This window comes from Balaenoptera borealis, assembly GCF_965194805.1.
Source record: "Balaenoptera borealis genome assembly, chromosome: 15".
In the NCBI taxonomy this organism is placed as follows: domain Eukaryota; kingdom Metazoa; phylum Chordata; class Mammalia; order Artiodactyla; family Balaenopteridae; genus Balaenoptera; species Balaenoptera borealis.
Window position 1 is genome coordinate 45,606,387 of NC_138871.1, and position 18,500 is coordinate 45,624,886.

The window sequence follows — 18,500 nt, forward strand, 5'->3', positions numbered from 1 at the left end:
ATGCACTCTGGTTTCAACGAGTTTCTTGTCAAGTGTAATAAATGCAAGCAAACCTGGCAACACCATACCTTTCTTCCACTGAAACTTCTTTCATCTGCTGGTGTGGTTTGGTGCCTTCCATTTCCCTGATGCTCACAGCATAGATCTTGGTGGTGTAATCGATGGCCTTTTCTCTAGCAACGTCACTGTCATAGCCTCAAACAGAAAGACACGGGAAGGGAGCAGAGTTGGCTTGCGGTGGTGCAGGAGGGGGTGTGGAGGAAGGCGCGGTCGGCACAAGGCGCTGGGCTCACCTCCGTCCTCCTCTGCGTCAGTGTCCGACTCCTCACTGTCCACCAGCTTGCTCTCCTGGGTCCCCACAAACTCCCTCGTCCAGATCATCAGGGCCGTGTCGGCACCGCCCACCGTGAGCAGCACAGAGTCGTTGTGCAGCCATCTCACGTTGGTGACGTGGGCACTGTGCCCCACGTACTTCTTGAATCTCGCATGCTGGCCCTGCAAAGCCGGAAAGTGGCGATGACCCCACTGGGAGTCTCATTGTTCCTGTTTCTGGACTCTTTCATCCCTATTACTCTCTAGAGTGGTTTCCACTGGATACACAGGAAACGATTCATGTGAGTAGTAATTTCCCTATATTTTTCTGGAGTGTAAGCTCCACGAGGGCAGGGATTAGCTCTCTTTCTTCCCTAAAGCATTTCCTGCCTCGTAGGTCCTCAACAGCTAGTCTGTGAGGGAATGAATACAATGTAAGCTACAGAACCTATTTCTGGAAGGAGTCTAAGAAAGTATAAAAAGCTTGCTTCTGCTCCTCTCAAGTATCAAATGTGCATTCTCCATAGGTCTCTAGTGCAAACTCCTGATGGCGAGTCTGGCAGAAATTTGAGATCAGAAGTGTCTCCCTAGTCATCCCCCACAGTAGGTTTGGTATCACAGCCCAGGCTGTGACAGAAGAGCAAGGGCCTTCTTACGATCCTGGGGCAGCAAGTAAGATTTAAAATGAACTCAACAGTTTCTGCCACAGACACTGGAAACAATTCCTAACACTAGATACGCTCAAGTAATTGATGTTAAAACAAAGTAAGCTCAAAGGAAAAGGAAAAAACAAACAACATCAACCCCCCTCAAAATAAAGGACATGAACTGAAAAATCCAATTAATAAACAAGTTGACGTGGCACCTTAAAAAACAAAAAACAAACACGAAAAAACAAAGTAAGCTCCTTTTTAAACAAACGTAACCAAATAAACGGAACCCAATTTATCAGTCACTACTGAAAGCTCTTCAGACTGGCACCCAGGCCACAGCACCCCAGTGGGGAAGGGTGACGGTGAGGTGAGAGCAGCTGCTCACCCCGGTGCAGTCCTGACAAGCGGTGAGAAGCCCATGCTGGCACCAGAGACCAGCTTCCATTTTTGACACATGAGCCACAGCCTGGCAAAAACAGCTCCAGCAGGAGCCACTGAGAGAGGCAGAGTTTTTCCATCCTCTCAGTGACTCCCAGGGAATACCTTAGGCAACGTGGGAAGCTGCATGCACTTTCTGAGGTCACGCGAGGGCCACTGGTGTCTCAGATGAAAACTTTATTCAATCATTGACAAGAGGCTTCCAGACGGTTTTGGACGGGCATGCTGGGAAACCTGAAACCAGCCCAGAGGCATGGCAGGAGAGTGCGTGACTTTGAAAACTCTTGGTCAAGATCTCTGTGTATTTGGCTGACCCCTAGCTGACAGCAGAGTGGAAGTGCCCACCCCTCGGCAGAGTACTAAGTCTAGAAAGATTAGGGAAGCAAGCAGGCAGGCAGCATTTCTAGGAAGCCCTCCAGAGCCACTATTTGCTAGAGAATAGGCAGAGCAAAGTAAGGATTTCCAAGGGAAACAACTGTGTGACCACATGAGATCCAGAAGGCATGGAAACAAAGAGGACAGTCAGAGTGGCTACAGCCATGTGTCCTGCTGGTCTTCCTCCTGGAAGTGGGAACCGACCCATTTTATCAACTACAAATGTAAGCTGGTCTCTTGAGAAGAGGAGAAAGTGAAAGAGCTTGAGAAATGCCTCTCTATACTCCTACACTGAGATAGGATAGAAGAAACCAAAAAGAAAGATACGAAGGAAAAAATATTCTAAAGTGATCAGAATTAGGTAGCAGGGCAAAACAAAGTGCCAAACAGGAGAAAGAGAAAGAGGAAAAAGTTCTAAGTCACTGAAGCTGTTTAACAAAGCTGAGATTCTTTTAGCAGAGATGATTCAAGATTCTCAGAATAGGAAACAAGATCACTGCTCCACAGCACAATAATGGGAATTCACAGTTACTAGAAGGTTCCAGGAAGCTAGCTGCTCCCCCAGGAGCAGGGTGTTTGGTGGTTCCCTGAGGGCCTAGGGACGGAGTCTCCTGGAGACCTGGCACAGCAGGTCAGATGAGCTGTCTTTCTGGGTCATCATGCCAAACTATGCATTTTTGTAACACCCATCAGGACTCACTACCACAACCTTCCTCTTCCATTGGGTCATGAAAGAATAGAGAATCTAGAATATGTCTCCAGAGTGCTGGTTGTTAACTGCTTTTAGGTGAGAAATTCCTGAGAATCTGATGAAAGCTATGTACCCTTGTCCCACATTCACAACATTTTACATATAGTTTCTCTGTAAAATTTTACGTACAAGGTTCTTCTTTGAAGAACCATTCTCTAGAGCCTTTGACATTCTGAGAAGGAAACTTAACAACTTGAGGGTGGATTTTAAAAATGTTTGGGAATGTAAATTGATAGTGCCACTATGGAGAACAGTATGGAGGTTCCTGAAAAAACTAAAAATAGAACTACCATACGACCCAGCAACCCCACTACTGGGCATATACCCAGAGAAAACCATAATTCAAAAAGAGTCATGTACCACAATGTTCATTGCATCTCTATTTACAATAGCCAGGACATGGAAGCAACCTAAGTGTCCATCGACAGATGAATGGATAAAGAAGATGTGGCACATATATAGAATGGAATATTACTCAGCCATAAAAAGAAACGAAACTGAATTATATGTAGTGAGGTGGATGGACCTAGAGTCTGTCATACAGAGTGAAGTAAGTCAGAAAGAGAGAAATAAATACCGTATGCTAACACATATATATGGAATCTAAAAAAAAAAGAAAAAATGGTTCTGAAGAACCTAGGGGCAGGATAGGAATAAAGACACAGATGTAGAGAACGGACTTGAGGACATGGGGAGTGGGAAGGGTGGGCTGGGACTAAGTGAGAGAGTGGCATGGACATATATACACTACCAAATGTAAAATAAATAGCTGGTGGGAAGCAGCCGCATAGCACAGGGAGATCAGCTCGGTGCTTGGTGACCACCTAGAGGGGTGGGATAGGGAGGGTGGGAGATGCAAGAGGGAGGAGATATGGGGATATATGTATATGTATAGCTGATTCACTTTGTTATAAAGCAGAAACTAACACACCACTGTAAAGTAATTATACTCCAATAAAGATGTTTAAAAAAATAAATAAAATAAAAAATGTAAACGACATGGTGGTATCTTAACCTCTCTGATAGAGTGAAGGGGAACAGCATTGGAAAGGAAGGGAGGCTATGGAAAGCAATCGGCTAGCTATACACATGGAGTTAAAGGACAGCATCAGGTTTTCTGGGATGTGGTTTAAGGTACTGGACAAATGGGTGGGCTCTGACAAAGGAGAGTCTATCTTATGGAGGCTGGAAACAATGTGATTATCAGGGGACTAATACCCACATTGAGATTTTAAACTGTAAAACTGCATATATAAGGACTTATGTTTGTCATGGATTGAAAAATGCCTAGAAGAGAGATCTAGTAACTCGTAGGAAAGGAGAACAAGGAAAAGGGTTAAGAAGAAGACATGACATTAGACTCTAACAAATGGAACTTGAATTTTGGACAAAGAGCTACGTGATGATAATACAGTCTCATAGGCATCACCAAGACTTGAAGACATGGTATTCAGTGCTAGAACACTGCAATGGGATGCTGTCTTAGTCTGGTAGGGCTGCCATAAAAAAATCCACATGTTGGGTGGCTTAAACAACAGATGTTTATTTCTCATGGTTCTGCAGGCTGGGAAGTTTAAGATCAAGGTGCCAGCCAATTTGGCTTCTGGTGTGGGCTCTCCCGCTGGCTTGTGGACCCCTTATATTGAGCACATAGAAAGTTCCTATCTAGCCTTTCCTCAGTGTGAGTGTGCATGGGGAGAGGGAGTGAGCTCACTGGTGTCTCTTCTTATAAGGACACTAATCCTATTGGATCAGGGCCCCACACTTACGACCTCATTTTACCTTAATTATTTCTGTAAATGCCCTCTCTACATATCCAGTCACATTGGATGTTAGGGCTTCAACATATGAACTTTGGCAGGGACGCAAACATTCAGTCCATAACAGAGGGTGAAGTGTGGCCAACACACACAGAGCATTGGAGGAGTGACTATGCTAGAAATGTTCATCGGCCTGGGTCCATGAATTTGGGAGGGAAAGAGTGCCAGGAAAATCAGATGGAAAAAAAGAAGGAGAGAAGTGATACTATCAAAGTGGTTTATATGGTTTAGTGATTTTCAAATGCTTTTAAATTATGAAACTTTTTCTTCAATCAAATCTTACACAGTAGAACTCAAGAATAAAAAGAGAAACAACCCAATGTAAAATAGTGGACAAAAGATTTGTACAAACACTTCACAAATGACCAATAAGCAAACGAAAAAGTGCTTAGCATGATTAGTCATCAGGGAAACGTAAGTTACAAACACAATAAGATCACACTATCTACTCCTCAGGACAGCTAAATTTTACAAGTCTGACAACACTGAATTATCAACTGGAAATCTCTTGCATTTTTGGTGAAAACGTAAAATGATACAATCATTCTGGAAAAAGATCTGGCAGTTTCTTAAAAAGCTAAACACACATTTTTCCCAATAACCCAGAAATTCCACTCCTATATATTTATTTAAAAGAAAAAAAATATATGTCCACAGAAATTTGTCCAAAAATGTTCATAGCAGCTTCATTATAACCAAACATGGGAAAAGCCTGTATCTACCAACAGCTGTGTGGATAAACAAACTTTGCTATATCCACACAATGGAATTCCACTCAGCTAAAAAAGGAAAGGATTATTGTTACACACAACATGAAGAAATCTCAGAAACATTATCTGAGTGAAAGAAGCCAGAAACAATGGTTCCTAATTGATCATTCCATTTACATGAAGTTCTGAAACAGGGAAAACTAATCTATGGTAAAAAAAAAACCTTGGAATGGTTTTTTTCATCTGAGGGTGGAGTGGGGGTGGGGATTGACCCAGAAGTTAGCATGAGGAAACTTCCTGGGGTGATGATAATATTCTATATCTTGAGAGGTGTTTGGATTATATAGGTGTATGTGTTTGTCAAGGCTCATCAAAAGGAACCTTAAAATTGGTGCATCTCAACTATACATAAATTTTACTTAAAAAATACTAAAAAAATATTGAACCCTAGGTAATGACATGCAAGTTGAAACAATTAGGGGTAAGTATCCTGATGTCAACAATTTACTATGAATCACAGAATCTAAGGGGTGGGTTTCTGGGAGTTCACTGTATCATTCTTTCATCTTACCTGTATGCTTGAAAATTTTCATAACAAAATCTTGGAAAAAATCTTACACAGAAGCTCAATGTATAAAATACAAAAACACAGAGTGACTCTGGTTGGAGCAGGAGTGGGGCCCCAGAGCCCCTACCTTGTTTTCTGGGGTTGTTCCTGAGGAGCCTTCCTGGAACTCTGGGAGGTGGAAGAACACAGCTTGAAATTACTGCGATAGATAGACAGCCCTCCTGCTCAGGCTGGGGATGTGGATGATGAACTCCCAAGACCAACACTAAATCTAGCTCAGGAGCAAGATGCAATAGTACCATGGAGATTTCAGGTATCTAAACACCTGCCCAAACCTTAGTCCACTAAAACCAGGGTATCATTAACTTCTTGACTTGTCCTGCTAGCAGTCTCAATTCAAAAAACGTAGAAGTAGTGAGGAAAATTGCTACACAGAACTGAGTTCTTATCAAATAGGAAGGGCTGATAGGTGACAGTAAAGTGATGAGTCATTGGGAGAAGGCTACCAGATGGCTTTGGGATTAGGGATGGACAATGAAGGGAACACTGGACATAATCAGAAGTGTATATTAGAAAAGGCTACCCAAAATGATAATCTGATGAGATTCTAACAAATGAAGAAGGAAAGAGGAAGGCATCTAAAGAAACCAAAGTGGCTGAAGAGGTAGTTGGAGCAAATAACCAGGGATGAACACAAAAGTCTTCTACAGACAACTTTAGTACCATTTCAAGAAAGCAAAAGTGAAAAACTAAGACAACTGAAAAGGATTTTAAAGATGTAAACCCACGCACATATAGTCACCTTATCTATGATAAAGGAGGCAAGAATATACAATGGAGAAAAGACAGCCTCTTCAATAAAGTGGTGCTGGGAAAACTGGACAGCTACATGCGAAAGAATGAAATTAGAACACTTCCTAACACCATACACAAAAATAAACTCAAAATGGATTAAAGACCTAAACGTAAGGCCAGATACTATACAACTCTTAGAGGAAAACATAGGCAGAACATTCTATGACATAAATCACAGCAAGATCCTTTTTGACCCACCTCCTAGAGAAATGGAAATAAAAACAAAAATAAACAAATGGGACCTAATGAAACTTAAAAGCTTTTGTACAGCAGAGGAGACCATAAACAAAATGAAAAGACAACCCTCAGAATGGGAGAAAATATTTGCAAATGAAGCAACTAACAAGGTTTAATCTCCAAAATATATAAGCAGCTCATGCAGCTCAATATCAAAAAAACAATCAACCCAATCCAAAAATGGGCAGAAGATCTAAATAGACATTTCTCCAAAGAAGATATACAGACTGCCAACAAACACATGAAAGGACACTCAACATCACTAATCATTAGAGAAATGCAAATCAAAACTACAATGAGGTATCACTTCACACCGGTCAGAATGGCCATCATCAAAAAATCTATGAACAATACATGCTGGAGAGGGTGTGGAGAAAGGGAACCCTCTTGCACTCTTGGTGGGAATGTAAATTGATACAGCCACTATGGAGAACAGTATGGAGGTTCCTTAAAAAACTAAAAATAGAACTATCATATGATCCAGCAATCCCACTGCTGGGCATATACCCTGAGAAAACCATAATTCAAAAAGAGACATGTACCACAATGTTCACTGCAGCACTATTTACAATAGCCACGACATGGAAGCAACCTAAGTGTCCATCGACAGATGAATGGATAAAGAAGATGTGGCACATATATACAATGAAATATTACTCAGCCATAAAAAGAAACAAAATTGAGTTATTTGTAGTGAGGTGGATGGACCTAGAGTCTATCATACAGAGTGAAGTAGGCCAGAAAGAGAAAAACAAATACCGTACGCTAACACATATATATGGAATCTAAAAAAAAAAGAAAAAAAATGGTTCTGATGAATTTAGGGGCAGGACAGGAATAAAGACGCAGACATAGAGAATGGACTTGAGGACACGGGGAGCGGGAAAGGTAAGCTGGGACAAAGTGAGAGAGTAGCACTGACATATATACACTACCAAATGTAAAATAGCTAGCTAGTGGGAAGCAGCTGCATAGCACAGGGAGATCAGCTCCGTGCTTTGTGACCACCTAGAGGGGTGGGATAGGGAGGATGGGAGGGAGGGAGACGCAAGAGGGAGGGGATATGGGGATATATGTATACGTATAGCTGATTCACTTTGTTATACAGCAGAAACTAACACAACATTGTAAAGCAATTATACTCCAATAAAGATGTGAAAAAAAATTTTTTTAAATATAAAGTGAACTATTGGAAATACAAAAAAAAAAAAAAAAGGATGTATTTAGGGCTAGAAGAAAAAGAGAGAAAAGTTAGGAACACCTCTTACATCAGATGGTTTAATACGAACAGAAAGCAGATTTAATGATCTCCTCTATTAAAGGGAACGCTCTTCAAACCAGAAAGGGCCAAAGAGAGCTCCTGCCCTTGAGTACAGACACGTTTAAATGTGACCATAGAAATAAGGTCAGTAATAGCTGAGAGTTTAGAAACCAGGAGAGGTGGCGTCCAAAAAAAAAGGTTCCTGTATCCAAAAGGGAAAACAAGTAGACTCTGGCAAATACTGATTCATGAGTTGATGCAATCCCTGGAAAATTCTAGGGTGAATTATTACACACAAGGTTGATAAGCACTTGGAAAAGGAAGTAATGATGACTAGGTAGCAACAGGAGTTCACTGTGAACTAACTGCTTATTTTTTATTGGTTGGTTTATTAGGAGAGATTAGGGATACCAGCAACACAATTTGGCTTTCAGCAAGACATCTGCTAAGCTTTAATTATGTCTTGTTGGATTAGAGACAGAAATGTGATCTCCATGAGGGCATGGTCAGACAGATTTAAATGTCTGTTACTGATACGTGTGCATTAATGAATAGAATGCCAAAATGAAAGGGGGCTCTTGGTGGTGGTGGTGTTTACTTGTTCTGTCTTTTTTCTTTCCATGATTTGGAACTCACACTTGTGAAATCAGAGGATGCTGGAAGGGAAAGTAAATACTTTGAAAAGGTATTTCAAAGATGTTGACAGGTTGGAACCAGGGAAAATAAATAAGATACATCTTATTTGGTACAAATACAAAGTTCTGTACTCAGATTTTAGAAAATCAATTGTATAAGTCCAAGATAGGGGATAACCTTAACATTTGGGGGAATAACGTCTATGATTCAGTTGTGTGGTGTGGCAGCCAAAAGAGTTGATGCCATCTTAAGTTTGTTTTAATACAAAAATAAAATCAAAACAAGAAGATGAGTCCTACTGTACCCTGAGCTGGTCAGATTGCATCTGAATCACCAAATTTGGTTTTACTTTTTTTAATTTTTATTTTATATTGGAGTATAGTTGATTAACAATGTTGTGCTACTTTCAGGTGTACAGCTACTATGGAGAACAGTATGGAGGTTCCCTGGGCATATATCCAGAGAAAAACATGGTTTGAAAGGATACACGCACCCCAATGTTCATTGCAGTGCTATTTACAATAGCCAGGACATGGAAGCAACCTAAATGTCCACTGACAGATGAATGGGTAAAGAAGATGTGGTACATGTATACAATGGAATATTATTCAGCCATTAAGAAGAATGAAATAATGCCATTTGCAGCAACCTGGATGGACCTGAATTTGGTTTTAGATGAGACAGTTTAAAATGGAATTGAAATGGGTAAGGGAGATTAAGAGTCACAAACTTCCAGTTACAAAATAAATGAGTCAGGGGGATGAAACGTACAGAGTGGGGAATATAGTCAATAATAATGTAATATCTGAACAAACACAGTGTTTTAGGTCAATTATACTTCAAAACAAACAAACAAACAAATAAACAAACTCATGGAAAAAGAGATCACAATTTGTAGTTACCAGAGGTGAGGGGTGTGTGTGTGGGGATTGGATGAAGGCAGTCAATAGGTACAAACTTCCAGTTATAAGATAAATAAGTACTAGGGATATAATGTTACAACATGATGACTATAGCTAACTCTGCTGTATGATATAATGAAAGTTGTTAAGAAAGTAAATCCTAAGAGTTCTCATCACAAGGAAAAAAAATTTGTTTTCTTTTTCTGTTGTTTTGTATCTGTATTAGATGATAGATGTTCACTAAACTTATCATGATAATCATTTCATGAGGTGTATACGACAAATCATTATGCTGTACACCTTAAACTTACACAGTGTTATACGTCAGTTATATCTCAATAAAACTGAAAGAAGAAGAAACAAAAAAAATTTGTTAATGGACTTGATAAAATGGATTATGCTTAGAGGGAGGAGGGAGCTAGACACCATGTCACTCGGGAAGTGGCTGAAGGAATTGGAGATGTTTAGGCTGGAGAAAAGGCTGTCAGAAGACTGGACTCATTCAACAATGATTCAGAAGGCAGAACTTCGGCTAAAGGAAAAAATTCAGCTCAATATAGAGCAAAGCATTTTAACAGTGGAGCAATTTACAAATGAATTGGGCTGCTTTGTGTGGTAGTAAGTTCTTCATCTCTAGAAGTATGCTAGTAAAGACACCAGTCCAAGATGTACAGAAAATTCTTACTTTGCAGTTTGTGAGATGCTGGATTTGATGTCCACTGACGGCCTTTCAAGGAGGAATTCTACTCCACGAGACTCTGACTCCAACTAGTATACATAATGTCATGAAGCTTTCTACACAGCGTAAATAACCATGATACTGTAGATTACACTATTGACTGCTTATTCCTTCAATATTTAAAAATCCACTTAGATACAATATATAGATTTGGGGTTATTAATGAGACTGAGCAAGTATATATAATAAACATGCAATATTACCTTGACAGGATATGAAAAAAGCTTAACAAAACCAAAATCATCTCCTGTGGCTAAGAGGGAATGGTCTTTGGTGAGACTGGCAGCATTCACATCAGTCACATCACTGTGCACTGGCCAGATGCCCTCACAGGTGGGCCCCAGCACACAGGTCCAAGCGTCCCATTCTATCTTCTCAATCTTGAAAAGAAGGAAGGAAAATTAATATATTTTCGTAAAACCTAGAGATCTTTTTGTTTTATTTAAAAGAAACAAATGGAGGCTGAATAGTTCTAAATTATGACTTTGCCAACACCAGGCATTTGTTGTATGCTGCGGTGCCTAAGTTCTCAGCTGCATTTTTAAAGTGGTATATGCATTGTCTCAATAACACTGTAGTCAAACCTCCATATATGTTCCCCTAGATAAAGTGAACATGTTTGAATTATGGACACCTGACAATACCAAAGGTTTTTAGTTCTTACCTAGACATTTATCACTGTATATGCCATAAGCTAGATCAGGGTTTCTCAGCATCAGCCCTATTGACATCTTAGGAGGGATAATTCTTTATTGTCAGGGGCCGTCCTTTTTAGCGGCATCCCTGTCTTCTACCTACTGGATGCCAGTAGCACCACCTCCCCAGGTTGTCCCCAGACACTGTCAAATATCCCTGGGAGAGGGGGCAAATTGATCCCAATTGAGAACCACTAAGCTAGATTGATCGATGGGGTTGATCATTTAGCAAATTATTTTTAAAAGTCACAGGACATAACTTTTCAAAGGACTGCTTCCTTGGAGGAAAGAGTAATAAGATTCTGTAGTAATAAGATTCTTAATATTCTTTATGCTCTAGAGAGACCATCTTAAAAGCTGGAAGAGCTGTTCATATTGTATTGCCACGAATATACATTTTATCCTTTAACACTGTTTTGTCTGAAATTCCCAAACAGAAGATTTGCAATTCATGTAGGTTAAATTCTGATAAAACTGAGGATTTTCTTTCTTTTTTTAAAAAAGAAAACAGTAACAATAACACTTTGTTATTAGACTTTCCTGGGGGATTTGATCTCATTTACTTTCATTCAAGATCTGCTAGTATACCTTAACGTTACAGTTTCTTTACATAAGCACTTTAAAGCACTGTTTAAAAGGGTATAAAAAATCATTAGAGAATTGTAGCTAAAATTAAAGGCCAGATTGCTCTCTTTGGATCTGGAAACTGCTTTCTGGTGCACGTTGTTAACGCACCTCGCCTCCATTTCTGTTGTTTTCTGTTTGGTACCACTGCCTAGAAGGGAAATGACAAGATAAAGATGCAGCCAGGATTTTAGTCACAACGTGGGGAGGTGCTATACATATTTTGGCCACTCAAATTTCTCATTTAATATTCTGTGTTTCTTCTGGACACATGCAGAACTGGAACCAAAAAGCTGCGGTTCACCCAGTGACTTGGGGTGCCTGAGGCAGGGCCACAGACTCAGGTGACGTGAAGTGGTTCCCCAACAATTACCTCAGTTTTCTGAGGTGCAAGTGGAGTCTCCCCAGCTCCTTATGACACCTTCAACTGACCGCCACAAGAAAAGAAGCAGGGAACCTCCCCTCTAGTTCTAGAAACGGGCTTTCTGGCCACTGACTCCCTTACAGATACGAGATTCCATTTCTGACACCTTCCTTGTCCATCCCCAATGCCACCTCTCTGGGGGGCACCTTTCCTGACCTCATTATATAGGGAGGAATGGGCGGTGAGCTGGTATTGCTCACCCTACAGTCACCCCAACAGAACACCCTTGGCCAGATCTGGACACTGTGCTCTCCAGGGGAAGCATGTCTAACGTGTGGGAAGCTACAGAAATCGCATTTAAAGTGGAACATTAGGAGTGATCCCCGTAACTATACTCAATATCCTGTGATAAACCATAATGGAAAAGAATATGAAAAAAAATGTATATATATGTATAACTGAGTCACTTTGCTGTACAGCAGAAATGAACGCAACATTGGGAATCAATTATACTTCAATAAAATAAATTAAAAAAAAAAAAGAATGATCCCTGTAACTGACAAAACCCAAAAGGGGTAAATAAACTTGTTAAAACCCCTGGACTTTAGATGGCAGAAGAGTCCTCCAGGGGTGTCTTCCACAGCACCTTGCCCTAGGCAGGTATGTCATCATCATCATTTTGCAGAGGAGGTGACTGGAGCCCGCGGAGAGGTTAGTCACTTAAATCCCAGCCTGCTTGGCAAGCAGAGGGAAAGCCGAGCTCCAGAGACTTGGGCTGCTAGTATAGAGCCGGCTTATCTGCACCATGCTGCATCAGATGAATATAAATGGACATTTTAATATTTGTCATAGTTAGCAATTTGCTGGGTAAGCTTTGTGTTAGTTTCACCATGACTGTTTCTTAAAAAAAAAAAAAAAACTTTTTTGAAAAGGAAATTTTCAAAATCCTTCATACTTAATTGAAGAGCCTGATAATATTGGTAAGTAAAATGATGAACTACCTCTTTGGAGCTCTTAGTACTGTGCCAATACCAGGGTGGCCAGGCTGAGGAGACATTAGCTGGAGGGACTCCCCAACCAACAGCACCAGAGATCAGCCTCTGGAACAATAACTGTACACTGCAGAGGGACAAATTAACTCTTCATAGCCAGAGCCTGGCACTTCAGGAAGACTTAACATAAATTCCCCTTTGGTAGGTTTTTTTTAAACATAATAATTGCTCATCTGTCCCAAGTTGGCCTCATCCTCTCTTCACCATTTGGTCCGATTGCATCTTATTTTATCAGTAGTATACTTATTTGGGGCACTAGAACAGGTGAAGTGATGGAAAATGCTGCATTGTCTAGGCTGTGGAGTCACACACAGACCCCTCTAGGCTAGGATCACAGCTGCAAGGTCCTTTTACTTTCTTGGAGCCTTAATTTCCCTGTCTGTAAAATGAGACTGATAAATATCAGGCGAGGCTGTTGTGAGGATTGGATTATAGGTATATGAAGTGCCCGGCACTTTCCACAGACGTTCAGTGAAGGAATGACATAATTTAAAATATCCCTTACTCAAGGCTATTAAAGTTTCCCCATATAAATAAGTTAAAATGAAGACTGATCAAAGATAAATAAACTGGAGTTGGAGAGTGAGATCAATCGATCCATTAACAGTTTCCATTAATACAATGCCATTATCCATAACAACTTGGGTTTCTTATGTACTGCACATATACTTCCTTTAGAAACAATGAAAATATTATGAATGGACATGAGTCCAGATGTCTCTGGGAGTACATTAGAATACCGGGATTGTTTATATTACTGGCTAACTGAAGCTAGAGAGAGGAAGACGCCTGTCCCTCAGTGGCGTACCCTTGACCCTTTTTCCTCTAAGGAAGCAATATATCCTTTTCTTTCATCAAAGGTTACATAGCGAAAAAATGAGTCAGATTGTCTCCTGGGACTAAAAGCATGTCCTTAGTGCTAATCAGGCAATGACTTTTTGGCCATCAGGGTTCACTACATGGAAGCACTGTGCAGACTGAAAGACAAAAGCAGCAAGCCTTTAGGAAGAGCTTTTAGGAAGGCATTAGTTCATGGATTCAAAAATTTTATCTAGGCTTTGACTTCAGCAATTAAAAAATGGTGTATGTGGCTAAGAGCACGAGGAAAATATGGAAAAAGGAAACAGTTTGCTACATTAGGATGGTCAGGTTGTGGAATGTTTTGTTTTGAAAAATAATTTCTCTTGTTGTAGAAGGTATTTTTACTATTACAAACAGTAACCATTGAGAAAGCACGTTTCAAAACTTTATGTTCATAAAAAGCTTTGCATAAAATGACAGGACATGTAGAATGGGAAAAGTAATATGTACCATCCAAGTTGTTAGCTCAGTCATTGTCTCCTGGCAGAGAAAAATTAAGCAGAATGCCAACTATGCATTGCTACGTTTGTGGTATAGTAAATCCATATGTCCTCAGAAAGTAGGAAACCAGGCTAAGCAGTCAGATTTAAGAAATGGTCAAGCTTAAAGATACACAAACTATAACTCATATTAGTGAATAATAATTGATAGGTTTTGTTAAAATGCACATACTAAATTTTCATGAAATACTTTTTAAAAAGCTTTGTGTCTGATTGTTACCTCTGAAGGTCTTATTATATGCCGTTTGCCTCTTGGAGCTTCAAAAAAGAGTTGTTCTTTGGCACCTGAATTAACTTGCAGTAATTTCCCTGTTATGATAGAATAAAGTAGGAAGACAATTAAACTCTGCATTTATCTTTTTGTTATAAAGTGATGAGCATGATTGCAACTATTTTGATTCATTTTATTCAAAGTCTCATAAACTGAGTAAATATATGTTGAATGATCCAGAAGTGCATGTAAAGACAATTACATGGCAGGGTACAAACTCCAAAGCTATGATTTTTAAAAATATGAACCTCATAAAATCTGACCTTGGACATCCTTCAAAACTAGAAGAATCAAGCTTGCTGTGTTTTACTCTGTTGCACTGAAAGTAGCTATTTTTCCAAAGCCTGACAAAAATTTTTGTTTTGCTCTTTTCCCCTGTTGCCTCCTAGCACAGAAATGTAGTAAAAGCAAACTGCTTTGGCAAGAATTATGGCACTGGAAGCAAGAACCTCGTAAGCATTTGTGCTTACTAGGATATAAATTCTAAATTTGCCCTTTAACATTTAGAAACAGGAAGACAAGGACACATAAAACAAACTGTAAATGCTCATTCCATTCCCCCCTTCCTTTTTTTACTTGAAAATTTATAAAGAAATCCAAGACTTTTCCCAAAACAAAATGTTGAGCAAAAATAGTCTTTCGGGGCTTCCCTGGTGGCGCAGTGGTTGAGAGCCTGCCTGCCAATGCAGGGGACACGGGTTTGAGCCCTGGTCTGGGAACATCCCACATGCCACGGAGCAACTGGGCCCGTGAGCCACAATTACTGAGCCTGCGCGTCTAGAGCCTGTGCTCCGCAACAAGAGAGGCCGCGACGGTGAGAGGCCCGCGCACCGCGATGAAGAGTGGCCCCCGCTTGCCGCAACTAGAGAAAGCCCTCGCACAGAAACGAAGACTCAACACAGTCATAAATAAATAAATAAATAAATAAATAAAAGAACGTGAATTTCAAAAAAAAAAAAAATAGTCTTTCGGTCGTACGTAAATTTTTAATATTGGATTCATTTTGATTAACGTTGAAAAAGATTAGATTTCTTAATTCTCCTCCTATCATATCAATGACCCTTTATGGCCTGAAAATTTAAATGACTCAAAAGATCTACTTTCTAGTATTTTTTCAGCGTGTTTTAAACGATGGAAAGTCTCAAACATATATGGAAGTAATAGTATAAAAAAGCCCTATGGGGCCAATGTCCAGCCTCAATGGTCATTAGCACATGGATGGCCCTGTTGCAGGCACCTCCTTATTCCCTCACCCCAGATGACTTTGAAGCAAATGTCAGATATCCTAACATTTCATCTGCAAATAATTCAGCGTACATATGCACACTAACATTTCCTACTCTCTCTCTTTCTTCCATAACTATTTATATCTAGTTGCCTTGAAATGTCCTTCATGGAAAAAATAATAGCAAAATAAGAACTCCGTGTTACATCATGTTCTTTAAAGTTTAAGTGGGTACCACCTAGGTCTGAAATCTAGTTTGGCTAAACTTCAGGAGTTGCAGGTCTGTTTCTAAGTGACTAATTAAAAACAAGGTTCTCTCATTTCCTAAATGAAACCTGAATCATTTCCAGTTCGCTGAGTTATATAAAATAGTGATTAGGGGGTTTGCCTTGGCTGTGAGGAGCAAGTAAATTTGAAAACGTTTTCTCTGAAATGGGCCCATCTTCCTGACTTTATGGCTCAACATACACAAATCAGAAAAGAAAAAAGGGAGTTAAATCAGCTTTGACTAGTCAGCATTATATGAAAATGAGTAATCAGTATTTTTCCAATGAACTAGATATATCTGCAAAGTATACTTTTAGAATTCTCAAGAGTGACTGCAAATAACAAAGGATGTGGGAAAAGGATTAAAAGATTCAATGAAAACATTCTTTGAATATAGATAATTTTAGATGTTTTTGGCCATAAGATCGATACTAAGAGAACTCAAAGGACTGTAGCTCTCAAATAATCCTAACAACTCACTTTACACCACAGTTTCAAAGATCATACCTTACTTTAAAAACAAACCAAAAACAATAAAAATAGCTCAGTGAAGTATTTTCTGACTGCAGGAATGTTTACAAAACCACTTGTGCAAGCACCAGAAATGCTGTGCAGCTCCACAGACACCTGTGGGTACCTACCAAGCCCACGCCCTTCCCTGAGAACTGCCCTCCACCGTGGGCTGGGCCCCTGCGGTCTTGTCTGCACTCTGGAGGTGGAGGTTGACCCAGGAGCGACCAGGCTGGAGACTGGGCTAGGCAGTCAAATCCTCTCTCCTGGGAAATTGGAATCTTAGGCTGAATCAGTGGATGCCTTGCTGGGAGGAGATGTAGCCTTTGGGACTGGGGGTGGCATTTGGGGGCAACAGAAAGTGGGCCTTGTGCAAATGAATTAGGGAAAGCCGGCCTGTGCAGAGAGAGGGGCCATAAGCAGGCACCAGACCCAGGAGAGCAGTGGGCACTGAGACGGGCTGCCTCAGAGCAGGAGAGGAGGGGAGGGGAGCTCCCCGGCTGGGTTCTAGGCGTTTTCTGATTCACTGCTAAAGCCAGTTTCTTGGGAGATGTTGCTTCCTGCTCTCGGATTCTATGAAATATCCCTATCTTTCCAATAAAGTCATTCTTTATTCTTATTTTTAAATTTAAGCTGGCTTGAGTGGGTTTCTGAAATCAAGGATATGAAGAAATTTTAAAAAAAATCAATTATTCTTGTGTTAGGAAGGTAGAATTATGGGTGTGTTTTTCCCCCAAATTTTCTTTACTACTGTTATTAAACTGTATTTTTTTTTTTTTTTTGAAGCACAGAGGAACTATTTAGGTCACCACTCTTTTTTTTCCCACTGCCTGCTGCTTTGTAATATATAACCACGGAAATATTGTGAGGACAGGAGCAGAAGCAAAGAGCAAAAAGTATAATTTGCCCCTGAATAACAGTAACCCTATTCTTTTAGAATCCTCACATTTTTATTAACTAGAAATGCCTATTCACACAGAATAAGAGAATTGAAAGAGATAACTGTCCCCATCACTAAGCAGGTACAGTAAATCACACATATTGCAGGTGCCTAGAGCTTTATAATCCAGAGCGATTCATACATGTCACCCCAGTTGCTATATAATTTACAAGTTAGAACAATTCCAAAATTGGTACTAAATATACCAAACACATCAGGCCATTTGCAATGAAAATGGGAATGAGATGTCCTATCATGGCTCAAACTGTTAGTTGGTAAAAGATCTTACAGTCCTGATATTTCTGGAAATGAACTAACAGCAGCTAGAAAATACCCTTCCATGTTTTCTCTCTTTCCATATATATTTTTTCTTTCTCAGGCATTCTGTGCAGGAGCTTTTATTCAGGAGTAGCTGCTGTTCCTGCAAAAGCCTGATGAGCTTCTCAGTTTTCCTGGGACCTGAGGTTGCCATGGACACGGAAGGCTGCGGAGGCTGGCGGCTGTGCCATTCCCCACCCCTGACGAGCCAGCTGGCTCCGGCAAGTGTGTTCACTATTTTTGACAAGATCAAAGGAATGAAACAGATCCCTGCTCCTAAGTTCTGCTCTCTACCCTCTGTAGGCGCTCGAGGTCCTGCTGTGAAAAGCAAGGCTGATCTTGAGGCAGCCTGGCACATGCTGGAGGGTAGGCATTTTAGGAACTGGGATATCAGGAGCAGAAGAATATCAATATGACGCATGTCTCATGGCAACAAAATTGGAGTTAAACCAGGGAAGATTCACGGGTACACTTGCTCTTATTCTCCAGATGGCGTAACTCCTCCCTAAAAATCAAAAATATTCTGTTCTCTTCTCAGGCCACAGAAACCATTTGGTCTGATCCTCTTAACTGACTGAAGGGGCCACTTAGGATGAGAGGCAAAGTGGCTTTTTAA

General features: G+C 40.3%; 1 protein-coding gene across 13 annotated transcripts in view; it reads right to left on the bottom strand.

The window, feature by feature from the left end:
• EML6 (EMAP like 6) overlaps positions 1-18,500 on the bottom strand; it is a 348,966-nt gene that overhangs the window by 48,797 nt on the left and 281,669 nt on the right. For all 13 annotated transcript variants that reach the window (XM_082357935.1, XM_082357934.1, XM_082357942.1 and 10 more), the window contains 4 exons: positions 14,574-14,662; positions 10,461-10,637; positions 294-495; positions 69-195 (listed from right to left, as the gene is read on the bottom strand). In XM_082357935.1, the coding sequence (XP_082214061.1) occupies positions 69-195; positions 294-495; positions 10,461-10,637; positions 14,574-14,662 (595 nt within the window). The remainder of the gene's footprint in view (positions 1-68; positions 196-293; positions 496-10,460; positions 10,638-14,573; positions 14,663-18,500) is intronic.